The sequence below is a fragment of the Triticum urartu genome, chromosome 7A (assembly GCF_056163025.1).
Source record: "Triticum urartu cultivar PI428250 chromosome 7A, HENAU_Tu73, whole genome shotgun sequence".
NCBI classification, from domain to species: Eukaryota; Viridiplantae; Streptophyta; class Magnoliopsida; order Poales; family Poaceae; genus Triticum; species Triticum urartu.
In genome coordinates this window covers 584,747,299-584,764,007 of record NC_141879.1, presented here as the reverse complement: position 1 = coordinate 584,764,007, position 16,709 = coordinate 584,747,299, and the positions used below count along the sequence as shown (strand labels likewise).

Below are 16,709 nucleotides of genomic sequence, written 5' to 3'. Positions count from 1 at the left end.
ATGTACACAAACCTAATAAAGTTCCCCCGCCCTTTCAAGAATAAGAAACACCCAGCACCAAAAATTTCAATTGATTGTGTGTACAAAATGTAAATTCTGAACTTTCAGAACAGACGGGCCGAACAGCAAGGCCACGAAACGGAGCGGAGCGGCAACGCATTGATCCGAAACTGTGCGAGACGTGATGCTTCGGGGCGCGCGGCGTGTAGAGTGTCACGGTCACGTCCGGCTCGGGCCCTCGAAAAGGGAGGGAGGCCGCCGCGCGCGGGGTGTGCTGCCAAGCCATGGCCGCAAATCCCAACAAAGCGAGGGCAGAAAGGGCGTGGCGAAAGCAGGCCCCCTGTTCTCTCCTCCCAGTCCCGTGCCCCACTGCACCCCTGCCTGCCCTCCTCATCTTTGACCCCCGCGCCACCACGGTCCAACCCAAAAGACTGCCCACTCCGACCAGGAGTCCAAGAAACTCGCCAAGAACAAAGCAACGCGCACGCCGCCACCAGAGCCAACACACACAACGCAAGCCCCTTCCAATCCTCTGCAGGCACTCCAACTCTTCCGTCCAGTAGCGGCGCTGGCCGGCGAGCCCGTGATCGCTACCAGGCGCAGGCGCCGTGATGGGCTCGCTGCTCCTGCTCTCCTTGCTGGTGATTTCTGGGGTCGGGGTCGGCGGCGGCGTGAGGCTGGCGGGCAATGGCGGGTACGAGGACTGGAGGCTGGGCACGGCGACCTACATCAAGGAGTCCCAGGGCCACCCGCTCAATGACGGTATGTATGTGCTCCTGTGTTCTTATTTATCCTTTTTTTCGTTAGCAGCATCAAGAACATCAGGAAGGAAGGAAAGGGAATGTCTGGTCTTTCTCTCTCTCCCTTTCCATCCCCTTTCTTTTCTTGTGCATTTTCACTGAATGGAGATTGGGGATGGTGAATGCTGTTTGCAAGGATGAGATGTTGTGGTATTGTGTAGATCCGGCGTATTGGGCAGAGAAATGCCACTGGGAGGTCGCGATAGAAAGCAGATGTGAAGATTTGCTGTTGAAAGTTGCTCCCTTTTGCCCTGCTACTGATTGAGAGATGCATTTTGACTCTTGAAACTGAACATTCCATGGATGTTCTGTGTAGATGATAGAAATATTCTACTAGTATATTTAATTGTGTTTTGTGAAAGGGTACAAAAGGGTTTCTTTGATAAATAATTATAGTGCGGTGTTCACGCTAATGACAACATTTTCACTTAAAAAACTTCCTCTTGATGTGTTAGTCTATCCTAATCAGCCGAAAGAAAACCAATAATGGAGTACTAGCGCAGTAGTGCACCTTTCCCTTTTCTGTTCACTAAATATAAAGTGTCTGTAAACCAAATTCTTGACCTTTGCGTAAGAAGTGGGAGTGAGGCACATTGAATGCTTTGACAATCCTAACATGAGGCGCAGGCCAGTACAACATGGCCTCTTCCTGCTGTCATTGCCTGCACTCAAGTCAGTGTACCTTCACAGTAATTGCTCCACTGAAATCGGACCCCGTTGTCCCTTCCCCACCTTCACAGTGTACCTTCACGAAGATCCACCAAAATATACTCTGAATCCTGAAGACCGTATGCTCAATTTCTTCATTTAGTTCCATCCCGTGCCCAGTGCCAATAATCCTTGCTCTGTTTCATGTTACCTGAAGAAACGAAAAATGCTGTTGTCTGATGCAATGGCTGCTTGAAACTCCAAAGGTGGCGGCGCTTGCGGGTACGGGGACCTGGACATATTCAGGTACGGGAGGTACACGGCCGGGCTGAGCGGCGCGCTGTTCGGGCGGGGCAGCGCCTGCGGCGGCTGCTACGAGCTCCGGTGCGTCAACAACATCCTCTATTGCCTGCGGGGCAGCCCCACCGTCGTCGTGACGGCGACCGACTTCTGCGCCCCCAACTTCGGCCTCGCAGACGACTACGGCGGCTGGTGCAACTTCCCCAAGGAGCACCTGGAGATGACCGAGGCCGCCTTCCTCCGGGTCGCCAAGGCCAAGGCTAACATTGTCCAGGTGCAGTTCCGAAGGTAACAAACGGTTCTTGATGCAAATTTCATCTATTTTTTCTCAATATATATGTGCAAAAGCATGGCGGTATCGTTCTTGAGTTGTGCATCTGTTGTAGTTAAAAGTATGGCACTATCGTTCTTGAGTTGTGCATATGGAGTAGTTTTTTTTAGCCTGCTTGGGCAGAAGTTCAGAATGATGTCTGAATTCTGATGATTACAAATGGATCGTAGAATATGTGGAACATGTCTGAAGCCACTTTGGGTAGAAAGTATCAGGGCTGATGAGGGCATATACAATGGTGGCATATGGATACATATGCCCCATGCCAAAAAGTAATTTGAGGCATCTATATTTATTTTTTCTCCCCAATGCAAGCTATCACTAGTGGGCCTTATTAAGAAATAGAAAATAAAGACTCTAATACACATGCATCTCTACTTTTTACTTCAACCTTTTCAGCTTTTGTCATCAGACTACACTTTTTCTCTTCAAGCATCCGCCTCCTGAAGAGGATCCCGCTTCCCTATCCGAACCTACTTTACGTCATATCCGATCCTACATGGTATACGAGGCATCACCTTGAGGCTATGCATTATACATGCCCTGAGAGGGTGCTGAGGAAAGGGCAGCTTTAATCCCTGACGCTTTCTTCTTTTTTGAATCTGACTTGTGTATGCTGATCATGAGTACTTCCACAGTTTCAGACCAGTGCTATGAGTATGTCCCAACAGTAGTAAACACCAAGTATCCTTTATAGTGCAGGATAAGATCAAGATAGTGTGCAGTTTGATCACCATGCTTAAATCACGCAGCATCTGATCGATTGACGATGGTGATGCAGGGTGAGCTGTGACAGGGCCGGCGGAATTCGGTTCACGATCACCGGCGGCCCCAACTTCCTCCAGGTGCTGATCACCAACGTGGCAGCCGACGGCGAGGTCGACGCTGTGAAGGTGAAGGGGTCGAAGACCGGGTGGATACCGATGGGGAGGAACTGGGGGCAGAACTGGCAGTGCGACGCGGACCTCCGAGGCCAGCCGCTCTCGTTCGAGGTCACCGGAGGAAAGGGGAGGACGATCACCATGTATAACGTTGCGCCTTCGGACTGGATGTTTGCGCAAACGTTCGCAGGCAAGCAGTTCGTCGAGTAGGTGAAAGAGGATTGCAAGCTCCAGCGACTGTAATTACAACTACAAGGGTTACTAAAATGCCGTGACCCAAGAATGAACGTGAATGGTTTTCGCTCTGCCCGCCACGCACGTCCAACATGATTATTGAACTTTAGGGCGTAGTTATCTGTAAGTTGCCTGAATAAACCATGCCAGTCTATTTCCCAGCCGTTGGATTGAAATCCAAAGGCTGGTGTGCATCCTCATTCTCCTGCCCCAGCCGGCCTGCCTCTGCCCCGAAGCATCCTTCTAAACCACCACCATTCACTGGCACCGTCAGCCCACCCCAAGCCACCAATCTTCAACTCCTCTCCACCAACAACACCACTGCCGTGCCTTGCCGTGAAACGGCTCTCTCTCTCAAAAAAAAAATTGCTGCATCCCCAGCTCTGAGGCACTCCCTGCCACGGCCTTGCCATCGTCAACACCCCGGTCTGCGCCTCAGGGCTGCACTCCAGAAATCGATCAGCGCAAGTTACAAATTCAGACAACTTGCCAATAGCAAACACAAAAACTTTAAGTTCGGAATTCACTCATCACTGTTGCAGTTGTAGAGACATCACTCTCTGTAGCTTTTCGGACGACATACCAAACCACTGACTTGGCCCACTGTGTGAATACACTTGCACAAGCACAGCACAACCATGAGTGCAACGGGAGTTATAGCATACCAAGGCAAAACCGACAGACACTAGTTAGTAGTTACACACACATTTGGTTAGCTTCGATCCCACTTCTCCACGTTTGGCAAACACACTAGTTTCACTGCCACGGAAGCTATCTACAGACACGAATTTGGTTAACTATTGGAGTTTGTTTAAGCCGAACGATCATGATCTAACTGCTGCAGCACCCCAGGAACAGTTCCAAGAAGGAAACTTTGCTGCCCTGTAAAAAATAAATATTTATCAGGGGCATGAGGCAAATAAAAAGACAGAAGAGTTGCAAGTTGACCAAAATCTAGAGAAAAAGGACACAAGTAAAATGACTCTGTACATGATGTTATAAGGTCTCGTTTGCAGAAAGATAAACAAAAACACAACAGTTTACCGTGCATTTTCATTCATCATCACGTCTTGCAACCTCTTGGGGCACCCCTCCGTATCCTCTTCAAAACATGGAGAGGGGCAACAGACTCGGTTTGCGAGGAATTGCTGTCCAAATCATCTGACAAGCCCATTGGTAGTGCATGCAAGGAAGTCAGATGATAAGCTTAGAGGTTTTCCCTATTCTTGTTACTTTCCAGCGTTTCTATTTTGTCTATCATGCATACCTTCGATGCTGTTCGTGCCGTTGGAAGTATTCTTTCGCTTGTTGACAATTGTTGGGATTAGCTTTACATTCTGAGCACACAACACAATGAAGTTATTTACTTCTCAAATTGACCTTCCAAAAACATGACATGCATATAATCCTGAGGTTTGTAGTTACCTTCACATCTTCATCCTGACTGAACTCATTGTTCCCTATTTTGTTTGTATCAACCTTAGCTGTAGCTTCCCGCTGGGTCCTATTGCGGCCAACATTACCGGACCTTTTCTCGCCTATGGTTATGGTACCATGGCCCATTTGTTGCTCTGGTATCGTACATTTCCCATTGAAGGGTGGCATCAAGCAAAACCTGAAATTTCAGGTGTCAAAACTTCAGAACTGTCGAAAGAAAAGAAGGAAAGAGGCTATCCCATATATAAATTTTACAGAACCAAGATATTTAAGTCACTGTATGTTTCTTAAACCCTTAGAATTGTGATGATACAAGAATATTATTTGAACTTATTAGTGAATAGAGTTCTGAATCTTGACACAAATATTATTAGCTGATGTTTACAAAATTTAAATGCAAAATGAAAAATCATCCAGTAAGCACATGATGAACCAGCAAGATGAAGTAATCAAAAAGACAGTCAGAAAACAATAAATCATGATATGTGAGTGTAAAATAGTTATTTCTAGTGTTGTGTCAGACATGATTGACATGAAACTTATTATTTTCATGTTTTTGAACTGTATTTTTCATTCTAGTTTGCACTACCAACAAGAAACTGGAAATTTTGAACTTGGCAAAATTCAAACAGTAATTGGTTAGCATAGAGAGTCAAACTGTCTTCCTGAATGAACCCCAGGATTTTTTTTATAGAGCCAAATCCTAGTCACAGAAGTCAAATCCTAGTTAGGGAAGTACAATCGATATTGTTGCAAACTGCAGGCTCCAAATTTTGCCTGGCTATGATGGGGGACACTCAAAAGAATTCCTTTAGAATTATAAAATCAACTAAGCTTATCCTGTACACAGTAAAAAAAGAGAGCTTATCCTGTATGATGTTGAGTATGATTGCCTGATACAAACCATTGATCTGGTAGAGACTCTGTATCAAAGCCGGCAGTCAACACTCTCCATTTACGACAGCCATAACACTGAACCCATTCATGATCAGGCTTGCAGCGGCCGGCCGCTTTTCCCTAGATAAAGAAAGGTGTAAACTGAGTAACACTTCTAAATGCAGCGAACATAATCTTCCAGAATTGTACAGGCAAACCTTAAAGGTACCACCGACATAGCTTAGTTCTTGGATAATAAACATTTGGAACTTAGTTCTTGGATAATAAACATTTGGCTCCTGATCACTAACAGAAACAAGGATTGAAGAGCAACCCCGATCCCTTACCCAACTACTACATCCCTAGCAGCATGATTGATTATATACATGTAAAATATGTTTTCCGTAGTAAAGTACATATATTCTGCAAAGAGAAGGTGCATACATCACACCGATATCTATACGTCCATCACCATAGTTACAGAAGGTAAGTAGCTTTCAAACTCATAATAACTAAAATTATTTTTGATTGTCTACATACCATGATGATACGAGATGGGGACTTCACCCTGTTGAAAGTCTACCATATTTCCATTCCTACTCGCTATGGTTAACATTTTCATATAAGAGTTATCAAATAAATGCAAAATGGAACAGACAGTAGTTTTTTTCTCAACAAATGTATGATCAGTTATGTCCAAATCTATCGATGTTGTAGTGTTGCTATCTACTCCCTCCGTTCCTAAATATAAGAACTTTTAGAGATTCCAATCTGGACTACATACGAAGCGAAATGAGTGAGTCTACACTCTAAATTATGTCTACATACATCCTTATGTAGTCCGTATTGAAATCTCTAAAAGGGCTTATATTTAGAAATGGAGGGAGTACTTGTCTCTTGCCAAATCCAATGCAAAAATATTTCATAAAGCAGTTTGTGACCAGATATGCCTGACAAGATATTTCCCAATATAAACTATGTCCAAATTCATACCAATTCTACGTTGTCAAAATTTGTCTCCCAGTATTCATCCATACTGCTACCCAGCCATTCCTCCAGCTCAGCATACATCTCACAATCTTGAAACCCTTGTTTGCTGTTAAGAACCCATGAATTGCCATCTTCATCATCCTGCAGGATAAATGGAGAAGTTTATTCAAACAAGATGAAACTGAACAACATCCCTACCAAAGCCAAGATATTATGAACCATACAACGAGTTCTGTAATATCTGCAACTCCTATTACTCCACGTCCCGTGTCAGCATTATGCATTTGACCTCCAACTCGTTTGTAAGACTGAGAGAAGAACACAAAAATCAAATGTTAGAAAAAGCATGCACATGTGTAGAGGCAAAGAATATTCACACTGAAGGTATGGAAGTACTGTAAAGTCTAAAATATATGTTAAATTGTTTAAGTTGCAAACAGCTTCCTGCAACGAAACAAACATTTATTGTTTGTAAGGCACAACTAATACACTGAACATGAAAAAGCTCAACCTAGCTAGGTATTACATTCAATATAGTTTTCAATGCTCAACACACACGGGGTTAACTCCACACTCCTACCCACCCTAGCACGCAATAAAAAAAAGTGTACTCTAATGGAGTAAAAGCACTGCAGCCTATGAGCACGACAAAAGCTCAGTTTGTGGTAGCTGAACTTGTTTTATAATATATATACTGTGGTAACAGCCACGAAACAAAGAAAAAGTCAGTTGGCCAAACAATAAAATAGGCAAAAAGGTGGTTGGACAAACAGGCATACATAGCTAGCTGAAGATGGTCAGGTTAGTCATTTAGTGCAATGTCAGCTAATCCCACCTCTATTAGTCGACCACGCCAATACAAGAAAACCCCACAGTTCGTTCTTTCCCATTCTACTTTGCTCATTCCAATAGTCAACTCAATGGTCCTTCCCGCAATGTCACCAGAAATCACTGAAGTTGTGTTAAGGCTCTTGTCCAAGGGGCGCGCTTTGACCTAGAAACAACATAGATTATAAACAGGGATATATTGTGCCCCAACAACATAAACATGGGAGAATATCACATGGAAACCAACATTTATATGACATGTGCATTTACCTTAGACCCTTGCACTGTGATTTTCATTCGAGGATTCCGGAAGATAACTTCCAGATAAGAGTGAAGTGAATAGTCCAATGGGACCTACATAATATAATTAATCAACAAATCAAGCCATGCCACATTTTTAGCAGTTTCATAAAGCTAAGTGCATGCAGACAGAACGAACCATAAAAACGAAATTAAGACTAAGTTTGACATCACAAAGTCATGCATGTCATTAGAGAGTACTGAATGTGTGTGAATATAATATCCAGGTTCATCAAGCTCATCAAGCCCCAAATATCAACTTTAAAGCTATAAATATGAAATTCATTTATCTTGAATTGAGCCTAGAAGTTTATCTCTTGTGTCAAAAGCAAAAGCATTGTTGAGGAAATTGTTAACTGGTAGCTACTCGGTTAGCTGGCGAGTAGGAGATTAATAGGCTAATCGGTAAGTTAATCAGCCATTTAATCAATTAATCAGATGATTTATCGGTTTATCAGCTACTTGATGACCCTACGAGTAGGGATTAATCGGCAAGTTAACTGGTTAATCGGACGAATTCTTGAATAGGGGCAAAAGTACAACACACACCTGTTTACTTGTTTGTCCTGGACGTGATCTTACTCTTTTTGACCGGATTAATATGTCTCCATGACCTTTGTCGGTGGGGTTTTCATCAGTCCTCCCTGAATTCCAGTCCAAGGTGTAGTCTTTACCCCACCTATCTAAATTCCATATATATATCTGTGTTCCAGTACCCTCTTCACCAAATAAACCTAGCTTTTCTCCGATGAAATACTCATTAAAGGGGGAGAATTCCTTGATAGCATTTAGGTTATATTCCGCAGTAGCTTCAGACTGGACACTCAAATCAACTTCCATGTATTGTCCTTCCTTGCGATAGGTCACCACAGGGATCTCAAGATTCTGTAGCAAATCAAACTATTATAGCCTTAACATAATAGTAGACAAGGAGTAAAAAAAGTAGAGCACTGCTTACATCTTTATTTTCATTAAAAGACTGGGATAGAAAGGACACTGATCTGGAAGTTGAAGTTTGGGTAAGCACAACTGCATCTTTCCCAAGTTTCATTGCACCAGTCTACAAAACAGCACCCAAATTTGATTGAAGAAGACTGCAGACATGCGTAAAGCATGCAGTTGCAAAATGTAATTTAGTATTTCGAGTTTGACCTCCATAAATCTAGGGGTAAAACAATGCAGAGGGCAGATGCTACTGTTCCTGTAGAACATTTCCTATCAGTGCAAACAACAGCTTTCAAGTGGCAACTAATCGTTACTTCACTCATTGCTTGCGCAGTCAAGTTAAACATAATAGCACTAGCATGATAGCATTGCACAGGAAAACCTAGCTGGCAATACTAATGAATGACTGTAGCAGTGAGCCACTGAGAGTATAATAGGCAAAAGAACACATGTCTAGAAGTATATATTTAGTAACAGGCAAACAAGTCTTCATTTACTCAACAGCATTACATGTCTTAATAGTGCATTATAGGCGAGAGAAGTATGAAGCTATCATCATGAAAGACATATTTCAGTCCCACATTTCAAATAAATCAGAAAAATTACTGCAACACAACATTCGCGGCGGCTCAGGATGTAGCAGATTTAGTGACGTATTTAAAGGTAATTCATAACACAGACTACATCAACCATGAATAACAGAAGACAGTATAAAGAAGAGGGGAATCAAGTATTATGCAGAAAGATATGAAGACCTTCTACAACTTTTTTTAATAGATATTTACCTTAAATCCAATTCCAAACCTCCCAATCTGCTCATTGCAATGTTCATTTGGTCGTTTATGACCAAATGAGATCATTCTCATCATTTCAGGGTAAGCCATGCCACGCCCATCATCAATCACAGATAAAACAGGAACTTTGCCTGCTGCTTTCTTCGAAAACATAGTTTGGATGAAAATATCCAACCTTGCAGAAGGATGGAGGAACAACAAGAATAAGCAGTCAATACAATAAAACAACAGGAATAGCTCCAAATATGTCAAACGCTATCTCTCAGTGAGGAATGTTCAGAAAATGTATTGCTACAGGTAACATTAATTTTAATTACAAAATAAAAGCAACGTGTTTTGTACATATTCAACTGGAAGAGGAGCATAATGAGACAGTAAAAATAAGGCTTAGATTGGCACAGCGGTGGCTTTCAATGTGTAGTTTTTCACTTATTATTTTTGAAGATATTAAAGGGTTGAAAATCTCTTGGGAGACATTGAAATATCTATTACCAAAATTACTAGATAATATCTTGAATAACTAAGGTTACATAATGCAACATGATATATCACCCGGGTTGACAGACTGTCCATAAAAATAATAATTTAAAAAATAAACAAAAATAATTTCTGAGTTTAGCATGTTGAAGTCATGTACCTGGATGCACCAGCATCTCTGGAGTTGTCAATGAGCTCTGCTATTGCTCCAAAGATCCAACCAGCATGTGTCTGACTGAGTGTTCGGAGATAAGTAGGGTCTGTGCTGACGAAATTTCTTCTAAGAGTAGATTTTCCCCTTTTCACTAATGAATCTGAAATTCTATTACCATCTTCAACAGATTCACATGGTGAGGATTCTGGATCATGGTGTATATGTGAAGCATTCAGCCCTCTTGGATTGGGTACACTATCACAGATCTCCTCGCTTTTGTTGGATTTCTCTGGTGGCACATAAAATAAGTGAAAAACAGTTGATAAGAAAAAACAATTCAGATCAGCAGTAGTGAGTAGCTAATAGCAAACAATGGCATAAGATGATGCAGAGCTTCAGCTCCAACTATAGATAGAAGTATAGAACTTCCCTCAACAAGATGAAGTAATGATCCACATAAAGAATGTAAAAACTAAAGCTCAGCAAATGCGACTCTTAAGAAATGACATGATGTCAGCTTCCCCTAGTAAGCAAACAAACAGTACAGCAGGCTGACTAAAATATATACTCATGAAGGACAAATAATGAATAACCCAAGCAATACATTATTGTCCAAGTAATATAGCAAAACTCTCACCGGATATTCCGGTCCTCCTTTTGCAGATTACAGGATCTTTTCGTTCAGTCTCGTACAAGATCACAGCATGTGAGTAGTTAGGGTGTTCTTCAGATTGATCAGGAAGAATATGGAAGGTGAAGGACCCATGTCTAACAATACCGGCCTACAAGATAAACAAGAAAAGAACAAGGGCCTTCACTTAAAAGGCAACAAAATAAAGCTAGTGGATTGCATTAAAATACATACAAACTGCTCGACTTGCAGGCTACAAAAACCCTGCCCCAATTCTAAATTCCATTCATTGAAAACTAAACATTCCTAACAGTATTGCATCCCTCTTTCCCACGCCTTCATTACTTCCCTGTCTCAACCGCTCCTGTTACTTTAACTCGTGCCTAACGCCTCTAGCTATCCAGTAGCCACAACCCACCAATAGAAGTGTAATCTTTCAGGATGGTGACTGTTAAAATATATTGCCCAGCCCTTCTCTGGCAGTTTAGTTTTTTGGGTGAACTGGCCGGTGCATCCCTCTTTCTTACACCTTCATTACTTTTCTGTCTCAACCGCTCCTGTTACTTTCACCCATGCCCACGCCTCTAGCTGTCCAGTAGCCACACCCCGCCAATAGAAGTGTAATCTTTCAGGGTGGTAACTGTTGAAATATATTGCCAGCCCTTCTCTGGCAGTTAGGGGCTGTTTGGAATACAGCCGACGAGCGCCTTACCAATTTTTTGGCGTTGACTAGCACGCCGGGCAGCCGTTTGGATTGGAACCAACATTTCGCGACCACGCCAAAAATTTTGGCAGCTTCGTTCAGTTTTTACGCCTGCGAGTTGGCGGAACCGCGGCGGCGGATTCCTTCGCCAATTTTTTGGCGAGCCCGCTATTGGCGGGGCGGACTGGGACGTGATCCAAACAGCCCCTTAATTCTTTTGGGTGAACTGGCTGGTGCATCCAACAGAACCAAGAGGTCTCGAGCTGAAGACCCGGTCAACGCATTATTGATAAAAATAATAATACTTGCAGCCTACATCGACCCCATGTCTAAGGCGTGGTGGAGCCCAGACGTGAGGGGGAGTGTTCAAACATAGTGTCCGCCCTTCTCCACCATCCACATCCCCATTTTTCAAAGAGTAATTTGAAGATAGAAAATATAGCCTATAATGTACCTCCCATAGTAATAATGAGTAAATAACTGAATACCCATGAAGTGGAAAATATATTTACCCTCTTATTGTGCCAAAGGAAATGCATAAACTTTCCCCATTCACTACTCTGGCGAGCATCTTCCGGATCAGGATACAGTGAAAATTTCAGGAAATTATTCAGCTCGTATACCTTACTTGACACGAAATTACTAATTGACCAAAGAGAGGGCCTGTAAAGGAAAGCATAAAATTACTCTAGTGTTCTGACAGCATAGAATGCTGGTACAACCTTCTGCCAAGCGGGAAAAAAACATGTAAAAGAGAATGCTCCCATAGTAATTTTGAAAAAATACTCCCTTTTGCTCTGCTTATATTTCCTTGGGATACCTGGTTTCAATAGATTTGTACATTTGAGGAAACCAAGGATATCATAGTTGTAATTATTAGAGGTTGGGTCGTTGTAATATGTAAACAATGCATGCGCGGGAGGGGGGGGGGGGGGGGGGGCGTACATGTGCTCCTATGCAATAACTAGCTTCTTAATTTGGTAAGTCATGACTTCACCCAGAGCCTGTTTGGATACACTCTGATCTGAGTTGGAAGAATTGGATCTGATCATTGTGTACCCAAACAAACCTTCGAGTGGATGCGGCTAGTGTTAAACATGATTATGGCCGCATTTGCTTTGTAACAGCAGTGGAAAGCCCACCCATCAACAGTGTAAACTATAAATTGACTCGTCAGCGACAATATGCTACAGAAAACATGAATAATTTTGATCCAAGCTAGTATACAAAGTACACACTAGAATAACCAGTCGAGAAAATTAAGATCAACTTACAATTCTATTGAAACATCACAAGCTTTTGTGCGGCATATATTCTTACAATCCTTTTGCAGCAGTACATGGCTCAACCTGACACCTATCATAAGAAAATACACACTTCATGGCAAGTTTTGGAGCACCTATATTGTACTCCCTCCGTTCCAAATTACTCGTCGTGGTTTTAGTTCAAAACTAAAACCACGACGAGTAATTTGGAACGGAGGGAGTACCACATAGTATGACATATTCCAATGAAAAAGGAAAAAGCGGCAAAAACCAAGATTTATTCATTATAGGAGATGTTGAGCTCAAGTAAAAAAAAACTGGATACATATGTTGACTTTATTTAATATAAATTCTGAACTTCATCAATCCACGCTATTTATTTGCAGATTCTCACCCTTTAAACTCCAAACTAATTCTACTTTAGATTAAAAATCATCCCTCTATCTAAAATTCTGAATCTGTGCAAATTAATACTCCCTCCGTTCCGAATTACTTGTGTAGAAATGGATGTATCTAGAATGGAGGGAGTACTTGCTAACTTCTATTTTCAGTTTTTGCTCGGTTTTTACTGCTACCTTTCGAAAATCGTAAGTTGGTAATGAATAAATTTGGCAACTAGCATGTGTTAACATGAGCTATTATCCATAGGTAAGCTAATAAAAGTATACAACCACAACAGTCAGTATGCACTTAGTATTATAGGCAGTAGACTATCCAAATTAGAAGTACAGGTGGGACTTTGAAGTATATCAAGTTTGAATAGTACAACATACATGTGGGGTTGGTCAATTTTCTCTCAACTTTTCTAAGTCAGACCGAATCTACAAAAGGGTCCTTCTTTCATTATAACAGCAACAGTCATACCTCGGATTTTGTGTGGTGGTTCATTCAAATCAATCCCTTCCACGCATTTCTTCGCCTCCTAGAAACATCAACACACATCAGATTGTAACTAATTCTTTTCAAAGCGTATGTTAATGCACATACACGCAGACTACAGTCAAGCCTACCTGTTACACATAACTGTTATGCTGCCCATGAAGTTAAACACGACAATACAAGTAAAAGTAAAACACAAAATGAGAACTGAGGGCTAGCTCAGTGGGTGGTGTTCAGGTCGCTGAACCCGCCCACCCGCGTTCGAATCCCCACGGGGACTCCGCTGGGGTGCTATACGCATTAATTTGCGGGGATGTCTCATTCCTACCTAAGAGCGGACAGTTAAGGGAGGGAATCCCCCCCCCCCTTTAACCCCGTTTTTCTAAAGTAGAACACAAAACATTGGTAGCCAAGACATGAACAGAGCACACTCATAAAAAATCTTTAGTAATAATGATGGGTCATTAATTAAGTATACCAATAGATGGAAGAAAGTGATTCCACATCCACAAATTGTACTACAAAAAAATCCTATTGAGAAACGAAGCACGTGGACAAGCCACTCCTAAGCATTATTAGTTGCCCAGATGCAGCATAGTTACTCTTTCTAGATTTTTCAGATAATGCAACCTTTTCATGTGCAACCACAGAGGAGTTCAACTCTGGGCGCGTGCCTCGAGGATGCACACAGCCAAACTACTCTTTCTAGATAAGGCAGCAGGGGAACTAGATGATTACCCCCCTAATAACATGGGAAAGCAACCCTACCAAGTAACACAATGATTCCATATTGCATTCCGCAAGGAACACGGATGATACAAGCGAACCACATATCCTCCAAGACCTGGCGGACAAAGCCCCAAAGGCCAAAATATCATACACACACACTAATGCCAGATACATAACTGAGCACAAGCTTCAACATAATAGCACCATATACCTCCAAATGATTGAAACTAAGATACAACAAAATAACCGAATACAGCACCAAGGCCATGAATAATGCCCTTGTCATGCAACTAAAGATAATTATCCGATTCCACGCAGAGCAAGATGAGGACCAAAATACTTAAGATCACGGCCAAAAGCAAGTTGCTGCTTCGATTCAACCCCCAAAGCACACAAGACAAAGACCATCGCGCTTAATTAACATAATTAAAATCATTCCCTGGCTCAAGTAGGCATTTCCACACAAAGTGAAGAAAGCAAGTGAACAGAACAGAGCACACAAATTGGAAGCATGCAAGTTTGTAGTGCTCAACGATTATCCCTCCCTTGTTGGCCCTGGAGAAGCGAAGACCAACTTGCCAGAAAAGGTATTTTTAAAAGAAGCAGAAAAGAGCTCGGGGACAAGGGGGAATTTAATGCACAGGAGCTCCCATTCCTTTTTGTTTTGTTTTGGCAGACACAAAAAACAAGGAAAAATCATGCTGCGGGGACGCATGAACCACTACGCGAGCAAGGAGCCCGGAATCCTTTCGAGAGCACGCGAGACGCGCGTCAGCAATCGAGCACCATACAAACGGCGCCGCGCACCCGCTTCGTCTCAAAAACCCCAAACGCCCAAACCCCAACTGCCCGCGACCGACCCAACCAACCCCTAGGACTAGGAGAGCGGCGCAGCACGCACACACCATCGCGCAACCATAACCCCGGCGGCGAACCAAGCAGAACAGGCCCGCCTCGCGCGGCGCGATCGACACGCGCGCCCCGCGAAATCCGCGGCGGGGGTCGAGGGAGGGAGGAAGGGGAGCGGAGCGAGGGCTTGTGCGGTACAGAGGCATTACCATTGGCTACGCGGCGGGAGCGGGCGGCGGCGTCGGCGTCGCCGGCGCCGGCGCGGGGGAGAGGGGAACGCGGGCCGGGTTCGGGCCGAGGGAGGGCGGAGGAGGACGAGGTGGTTGGTTGGAGACTTGGAGGTGCGGGTCTGTTTAGTGCTCGTAAGTCGTAAACACGGGGAAGGAAGGAGCAGAGGAAGACGGAACGGTTGCCTCGCTAAACCCCCGCCCGGTGTTGATTGCGCCGCTACACTGTGATGAATGGCGATGACGGACGGCGTTGGAACGACCGATATGCCCCCGCCTGGGCGTTTCCGTTTCGGCCGATGGATGGGTCACGTGCCGTGCAGTCGGGGGGCGGGGCGCTTCCGTGCCGTGCGTGCGTGCGCTTTGTTTCGCCGCCGCGGCGGAGGGAGGAGAATCTCTTCTCTCGTCGCGTCTCGCCTTTTCGCGGCCGATTCTTTTTCTGTGCTCGACTGCTGCTGCTCTGTTTTCCGCCTCCGCGTGCCGCGCCGGCGACTTCGCTGCAGCTCAATTTGGGAAAAAAGTTAGCCTCTTTTGATTCATAGGATAAGATTATCATAAAAATAGGAATCTTATAGGAAATGAGATGACATGTATCTCAAATCCTATGAGTAGGAATAGGAAACAAGATGTCATTTGGTTGACATCAAAGGAATTTTTCAATTGAGTCTAGACTCTTTTTTATTTTCCTATGAAATGTGGAGGATAGGAACCAATTCTATATAGGAATAGGAATCCATTCCTATAAACCAAAGGGCTTTAAAGGAAAAAATCCTATAAAAATCCTATCCTCTAGAATTTCTATGAAATTCCTCTAAACCAAAGAAGGCCTAAGAGCATCTCCGGCACGGAAGCGCCCCGAGAGAACGCATCGGTGTAAACCGCGTGCTGGGATGTGATGCCCTCAGTCACGGTGCTCATATTTTTTTTAATTAAATTCCGGCACAAACACGGCGCAAATTCAACCAATGCACTAGTGGGACGAGCGGCCGGACGAGGGGGAGGACGCCCTCGGGTCCATGCGCCTCGGCGTCCACGAGCTCTGTAACGCCCTCGATGCGGCTATAGCTCCCACGTGTCGAGGCACGACTTAGAGACATAACCGCATTGAAAGCAATGTCGCAAGTCAGGCAATCGTTACAACATCCCATGTAATACATAATAAAAGGGGGAGACACATAGTTGGCTTACACTCGCCACGTCACATCAGAGTACATAAATAACATCCATCAAACAAACACTCATGGCCCGACTACGGCGCCAAAATAGAAAAGAACCCAACATGCGACAAGACCCTGAATCAAATCCCAACTAGGCACCACTACTGATCATCGGGAAAGGAAACATAATAACGCTGAGAGTCCTCGTCGAACTCCCACTTGAGCTCGTACTCGTCACCTGGAACGGAATCACCTGGACCTGCATCTGGAATTA

General features: G+C 43.6%; 2 protein-coding genes across 3 annotated transcripts; one reads left to right on the top strand and one right to left on the bottom strand.

The window, feature by feature from the left end:
• Positions 1-284: 284 nt before the first annotated feature.
• EXPA20 (expansin A20) lies at positions 285-3,394 on the top strand. Its single transcript, XM_048685549.2, has 3 exons — positions 285-762; positions 1,715-2,036; positions 2,861-3,394. Exons 1-3 carry the CDS (start codon positions 612-614, stop codon positions 3,168-3,170), a joined length of 783 nt encoding a protein of 260 aa, XP_048541506.1. The 5' UTR covers positions 285-611; the 3' UTR covers positions 3,171-3,394.
• A 293-nt stretch (positions 3,395-3,687) lies between these two features.
• Positions 3,688-15,503, bottom strand: LOC125520593 (uncharacterized). Of its 2 annotated transcripts, XM_048685547.2 has the most exons (18): positions 15,261-15,503; positions 13,459-13,516; positions 12,604-12,685; positions 11,842-11,992; positions 10,633-10,777; positions 10,002-10,284; positions 9,356-9,539; positions 8,584-8,685; positions 8,175-8,510; positions 7,596-7,679; positions 7,333-7,491; positions 6,722-6,805; positions 6,501-6,638; positions 5,536-5,648; positions 4,620-4,809; positions 4,462-4,531; positions 4,239-4,355; positions 3,688-4,076 (listed from the first exon to the last, which is right to left on the bottom strand). In XM_048685547.2, exons 1-17 carry the CDS (start codon positions 15,261-15,263, stop codon positions 4,258-4,260), a joined length of 2,280 nt encoding a protein of 759 aa, XP_048541504.2. In that variant the 5' UTR covers positions 15,264-15,503; the 3' UTR covers positions 3,688-4,076; positions 4,239-4,257. The 2 variants fall into 2 exon arrangements, with proteins under 2 accessions (XP_048541504.2, XP_087394169.1); XM_087538043.1 differs by lacking the exons at positions 10,633-10,777; positions 11,842-11,992; positions 13,459-13,516; positions 15,261-15,503 and having other exon boundaries at positions 12,604-12,682.
• Positions 15,504-16,709: the final 1,206 nt, after the last annotated feature.

Bases quoted from the DNA above. Each gene is read 5' to 3' on its own strand.
- EXPA20 (XM_048685549.2), top strand. From the start codon at position 612: ATGGGCTCGCTGCTCCTGCTCTCCTTGCTGGTGATTTCTGGGGTCGGG. The intron at 763-1,714 runs GTATGTATGTGC...GAAACTCCAAAG, and splicing joins GGGCCACCCGCTCAATGACG to GTGGCGGCGCTTGCGGGTAC. The intron at 2,037-2,860 runs GTAACAAACGGT...ATGGTGATGCAG, and splicing joins GTCCAGGTGCAGTTCCGAAG to GGTGAGCTGTGACAGGGCCG.
- LOC125520593 (XM_048685547.2), bottom strand. The intron at 10,285-10,632 runs GTGAGAGTTTTG...ATGTGCCACCAG, and splicing joins AAGGAGGACCGGAATATCCG to AGAAATCCAACAAAAGCGAG. The intron at 4,356-4,461 runs GTATGCATGATA...TGGGCTTGTCAG, and splicing joins CGGCACGAACAGCATCGAAG to ATGATTTGGACAGCAATTCC.